The sequence below is a fragment of the Haliaeetus leucocephalus genome, unplaced genomic scaffold, assembly GCF_000737465.1.
Source record: "Haliaeetus leucocephalus isolate CR32 unplaced genomic scaffold, Haliaeetus_leucocephalus-4.0 Scaffold306, whole genome shotgun sequence".
Taxonomy (NCBI): domain Eukaryota; kingdom Metazoa; phylum Chordata; class Aves; order Accipitriformes; family Accipitridae; genus Haliaeetus; species Haliaeetus leucocephalus.
The window spans coordinates 2,474,910-2,480,909 of NW_010972742.1; the positions used below are offsets into that span (position 1 = coordinate 2,474,910).

The 6,000-nt window shown below is 53.7% G+C and overlaps 1 protein-coding gene across 1 annotated transcript in view; it reads right to left on the reverse strand.

Moving 5' to 3' along the window:
* The window catches only part of NOTCH1 (notch 1), a 43,053-nt gene that overhangs the window by 36,694 nt on the left and 359 nt on the right, over nucleotides 1-6,000 (reverse strand). Inside the window, exon 2 of the mRNA XM_010570800.1 lies at nucleotides 4,595-4,676. Within this exon, the coding sequence (XP_010569102.1) occupies nucleotides 4,595-4,676 (82 nt within the window). The remainder of the gene's footprint in view (nucleotides 1-4,594; nucleotides 4,677-6,000) is intronic.

Genomic DNA, 6,000 nt, shown 5'->3' on the forward strand with positions numbered 1-6,000 from the left:
GAGGCTCTTCCACTCTGCAGCCCCAACACATACACAGTCTAAAACCTTCACCTGGAGTTTGGCGACACGTTAACCACAGAGAAGCCTCCGTCCAGATCCAGAGCTTACCAGCTCTCGGTAACTGCACCCCGAGGCTATTCCCTCGTTAAACACACTGATGCTCTATAAATTTCACATTCCACTCATGTACACAGGCCGTTACCATTCGGGACACCTACCAACACGAGCAAAATGAGGGTCACCACACCTCCAGGCCTGGAAAGAGTAGGTTAATTTCCAAACAATGTTATTTTAAAACTTGCTAACTGCCTCCTGATTATGTTATCCAAGCTCTTAATTGGTGAATAGCTCAGTTTTGCAGTGACTTATACGTGTGTCCCTCATGTTACATACAATAAAGCGTAACAGCCTTGGAGGTGAGACCAGGGTATGCAGCATCACCTGGAACGAATGAATGTATCATGGCTTCCAGCAGGTAGGAAGATGGCGAGTCAGGTGGTTGAGATGGAACAGATTTTGGTGGAATAAAATACTCTCCATACGATAAAGCAAGTGACCTCCAGAAGCTTTCCATGGAGCAGAGCCCCATGCACTGTGTCACACCGCAGGATCACACATTTAACAGCTGCAAGTACCCAGAGGGGAATAGACCCTCTGATCTCAGGTGATGATGGCCACCGTGAATACCTCATCCCCTCTGCATCCCGGGGAGCCCCCGAGCAAATTCATCTCAGCAGGCATCACCCCATCTCTCCTGCTCCTCTCCATGCTGCCGGTACTGCTGAGGGACCCGTGCTAGCCCCTGCCCAAACACAGTACAACCCTCTGGCCATCACAAGTATCCAAGCCATGAGAAAAATCAAGCAAAAAAACTCAGCTCAACCAATAAAATCCCGAGGCAAGTTAGCAGGAGTCAGTGGGACCACCTGAGACAACTGATAACCATCAAGACGCCTTGCAGAGAGGAGAGATGTAAACAGAGATTCTTCTAGAAAAGAGCCCAAAATCCCACTGCTGTCCCAGTGACCTCACCAGCTGGGCTTCTCAGCTAAGTTTCTCTTCCACTGGAATCCGCAACAGGTGACGCTTTTGTATTTTTAATCTACCCTCTTACCCATTTCCACCTTGTTCTTTCCGAGAATGAGATCAGACTCGAAAGAGCCATCAAGAGTTCTCAACATGGCTGAATCACCGCTCGTCTACTTCTTTAAGAGCTTCCTCTGGTTGATTGTTCAACACTCCACCCTCTTCCTCTCCAGCACGGAGACTGCATTTTTTCTTTGTTATTATTTCATGGAAATAACGTTGGGTTAAAGCACATGAGAAAAACCAAACCAGAAGAAAACTTCCGCCCTTTACAATGAGATAACAATGACTGAGCAGTTGAATAACTTGAAGGGTACAGAGAGCTGCGAGGCTCAGATCACTCCTCTGTCTTCCTGGTTGTCTCCTGAAAGAGTTTTGAGCTAAAATAATCATTTCTTCCCACTACGGTCCCCCTCTGAATATTTCTTCCAATGTTTCTGGCCCACTGCCGGTGGAAGCTGGTGGTGGCAACGGGCACCAGCTCAGGAGCCATTGCCCCGGCTGAACTACAACACCGCGCTGATTCATAAACAGAGGAAGTACTTTAGCAAACTGACTTTTCCCCCTTTTCAGCGCAAGCCTAGTGATTAATTTAACTTATTCTTTTCCCTTGCCGTCTCTTTTGCTTCTCTGGGCAAGAGTATGACAACCCAGACGCAGCTCCTCCGACTTTAATGGTGAAAGGCTGGTGGAGTGGGGTTTGAAACTCAGCCCTCTTTCATGCCATCTGCTTTTAACTAGCAGAGCAAGGGAGGTCCTGGGAATAAACGTCACGTGGCACAGCAATCTAAAATCAGCCCTACTCATTTGCAGGGATGCCAGTCAAAACTACGGTTATCCAACAGTCTAATTAGGAGCTATCACTAGAAGTCAAAACGACCTTTTGGAAAACCTTCTCATTTTGCATGGGAAAATGCCTTAATCAAAGGCGAGTGCCTTTTCTGGAAAGCCACAGCTCCCCAGCGCCGTGAAACCACACGTCAAACACCGCAGCAGCCACCGTCTGCAGGCCGGACCTTTTAAAGCTCCAGATCTGGTGCAAGTGCCATGCGTGGGACAGAAACACCCCGCACCTTCAGCTGGGGTCCATGCAAGATGCACGAAACTCTGCTGCTGCTTTTCCAGCACTGAAAGACCCGACTACCCCTGCCAAGACGGAAAGCAGCTCCAAAGGCGGCTTAATTAGGCCGCTTCTGTCGCGAGCCCTCCAGCCGATCAAATGCTCAGTCCTCTCCATTCAATTAAAGCCCTGCATGCCCCGGACTGCCTGGCAAAGGGACAAGCAAGATAAGGTACCTGGAGTTTTACAAACTATTGCTGTAAAATAATAAAGGCAGAGAAAGCTCCTTGTCTCACACCGGCGATTCCCTTTCCGTAACAGGGCTGATAACCCGGTTTTGGAGTTATCAGAGTCGTCTTCATGTAACCCAACTAGCTCTCTCCCGCCACAAACGCCGGGACGCTTGTCCGCTGGAGTAGCGTCTCCCTCGTATGCTATTTATTTCACTCCACTTTCTAATTGGATTTGTGGGGGCAGCACAATGGGGCTTTATGGCCAAACTTTGTTAAGTGCCAGGCCGAGCAGAGATGTGGCCAGCAGCCAAAATGGTGCATTTCACGCAGGCGCCAAAGGGCAGTGCCAAGCTTTTCTGCGTCTGGTATCTGTGTTCTTGGCTCTGCTTTGTTTAAGAAGCTTGGAAGCAAAACTCCTCGTAAAGAGATATTCAAACAAGTGAAAAACCAGGATTTTGCGAGCTGCTATCAGATGCCTTGGAAAGTTGCACCTCCTCCAGTCTGGCAGTACCTCTAATATCTGCCCCCATCGCCCATGGAGCGTACCCTGCACGGGACAAGTGCTTTTAACACACTGAGAGCACACACCTTGGTTTCCTGCAAAAATAACTCGCACACACTTGCGAAGCCATCCTGGCGTCTGCAGCCAAGAGAGAGGCGGTTATTCACAGCTAGCAACGAAGAAGTTCTTTAAAGTTAACTTTTTGTCTTAAAAAAAACCCCACCCCAAGCCTACTTTGGAGGCTTCTCCTCCAAACAGAGCTCGCACGCATCAGATCTAATTAGATTCCATCACCATCTGCACATGAAATGTAAATCAGGAGTTGCAGAGACTTAAGAAAAAAAGGGAAGAATGACCACAAGGAAAAGGAGGGGTGTAAGGTTGGGGAGGGGGTGGAGGGTTGGGCATTCTGGGAAGCCATACATGATTAGTCACACAGCATTAATCTGCCTCCCCTAACAATAGCTGCCGAATTTCGACCGAATCCCAGCTGTCGCTCTTTGAATGAAAGAAAACAAGATTTAGAGCGTCAAGCGTTGGTAAGGGCTTCTGTGCAAAAAAAAGTGGCGTGCATTCATTAGTGGCTCACAAAAGGACCCAGCCTTTGTCCATTAAATTGCTCATGTGCCTGATTGATTTGCTGATTTATTTGCACCAAAGGGTTGGGGGGCTCAGCTTGGAGAAGGGGGCGGGAGGTGCCCGGCTACTGGGCAGAGTAACGGCACCCAGGCGGATTTGCAAAAAAGCAACACACATTGTCAAGGGAAACTGCCATTCAACAGGTTGGGATTGGAAATGCCTTCAGGTTCCTCCGCCGAGGACTTCCTATTTGGAAATTTGGGGTGGGTGGGAACGTCTCCCCGCCTGCTCTCAGCTCGGGCCACGTTCAACAGGCAGAGGGGAAATCTGGCCGGAAAACAGAGCCTTGCCCATTCACATTTCTTTTATGGAATAGTTTTAAAAAGGGAGCTGGAGTCTTATTCATTTCTCTTGGTTATTGTTCCCTGGGAGCCTGGAGTGAATCGGCCATCGCTGCGGTGGGTCGGTTGGTCCTTCAAAGAGTCCCAACGCTTTACACATCCGTTTCCCCACAATCGCCTTGGAGAAAGCTCCTGCCCGGGTGCCAGGTCCCGCCAAGAACGCCGGGCTGGACCGCAGCTTGGCACCGGCGCCGGCAGGGCTGCAGGAGGAGGTGGCCCTGCTCCCCCGCCTGCGCTGGGTGATGCCTCGCGGACGCATGGACATCAACGGGGCAGCTCCAGCATCCAGAGCCACGCCATGAAATCTCTCTGGAATGTTTATTGGAGATGTACTGGACACCGCACCGCGAACTGCCAGGGTGCAAAGGACTGAAAGGCAATGCTTCGGAGCCAGGAGGGAATAGCTGGAAGACAGACAGACAGCCTCCCTCCCTGCCCAGCGGTCCAACGAGCGCCGCGGGCTGGCCCTACCTCCTGCTCCATCAGCAGGGCAGTCTGCATAGGTTAACACCAGCAAAACATGGCCCTTTGCCCATGTTTTTCCACCCAGCTAGGAACAAAGCCCAATCCTGCCAAACTCGCAGCGACTCCTACACAAGCAGGTTATTCTTGCCACTCAAGGAAAGAAAACGCATCTTGCCCTATTAAATCCAGAGCCTTCAAAGCAAAGTCAACATGCATGTCAATACTTTGGTCGGGGGAGATGAAAATCCTCTGGCTCCTCCATACTTACTGGCACACCTCTGTCCCGTTGAGAAAAGTTTCACACTTGCCCCCGTTGAGGCAGGATTCGGCAAGCTGCGTGCACCGTAAACCTGCAAACAGAAGGAAAGCGTTAGCCATAGCGCAGGTCGCGGCGGGGGGGGAGGCTGCATCCCCTAGCATCACCCGGACCAGGGACAGGCTCGCCGAGACCCCCAGAGCACCCTGCCCCTGCACAGCCTGGCGAGATGGGGGCTGCAGCACCCGGCGGCCCCCACCCACAGGGTGATGGAAGCGGGCAGGGACTGCGCGGCCCCAGCACTGAGAGGTTCACCTAAAAATAAGCTTGGGGTGGGCTTGAGGGTAGGCTCTGCCTTCTCCGCCAGTGGGAGGACTGACAGAGAGAAACCCCAGATCAGGCCCTTGAGTGACAAATGCCATTTGGGAAAAACCATCTGCCCGAGGGCCCATTAGCTACCATTAACTCGGTAACGAAATGAGTCGCCCGTCACAACTTGCTATGAGTAAAGGTTTCATTGTCTGGCCCTCAGAGCCAAATTCTGCAGAGTTACCACAGCAACTTGCTGAAAGTACCAGAATCGCTTCCGATTTCCACCCCGGCTCGCTCTTCCCCTTCTCTGCCCTCCTTGCTCTTCACGGTAACCGGTTCTGCGACACGCGTGTGCAGCCAAAACAGTTTCACATTGAGTGACTACAGCTTCGCACTGCCAGCCCCAGAACCAAACTTCTCCGCTGAGCCCCACGCACCCCGGGGACACCCCGCTGCGCTTGGGGCTCCGTCCCCAGCCCCGACACGTCCCACGGGGGAATGGAGTGGGGTGCTGGGGACCACACCGGCCGGGCCCAACTTTCCCCAAACTTTCCCTCCGAGGGGGCCGGGTGCCAGGCACGGTTCTCAGCCCGGGCTGCCCCGGTGCGGAGCGGGGTGAAGGCAGCCCTGCTGCCTTCCCTTCTTCCCAAAATCCTCCCAGGACACTCCTGCTCCGGGGGAGGCTGCTGGCTCGGTCCCGGGACGGGATGAGACGAGACGGGACGGGACGGGGGGGCATCGCAGGGCCCCGGCCCCCCCCGGGGCGGGCTGCTCCCCGCTCCGCCCCGCACCTCCGACCACTTTTAGGGCTCTTTTCCCCGGCGCCGGCCGGTCGCCCCCCCGACTCTCGCCCAGCAATTCGCGGCGGAGGAGCCGGACCCGCCCCGGGGCCGGGGCCGGCGCCGGGGAAGAAGCTTGGGGGGTGGGGGGGGTAGAAAACCGAGGGGGACCCGGCTGACTTTCAAGAAACAGGAAACCGAGAAAAATTTGCAAAACGGTTAAAAGCTCTCGCGGAACAACAAGGCAGGAGCGCGGCCGCCCTGAGCGCCCCTCCGCCGGGACGAGCCCGTTCCCGAGCTCCGGCTCCCCTCCCCCCCCGCCCCCGG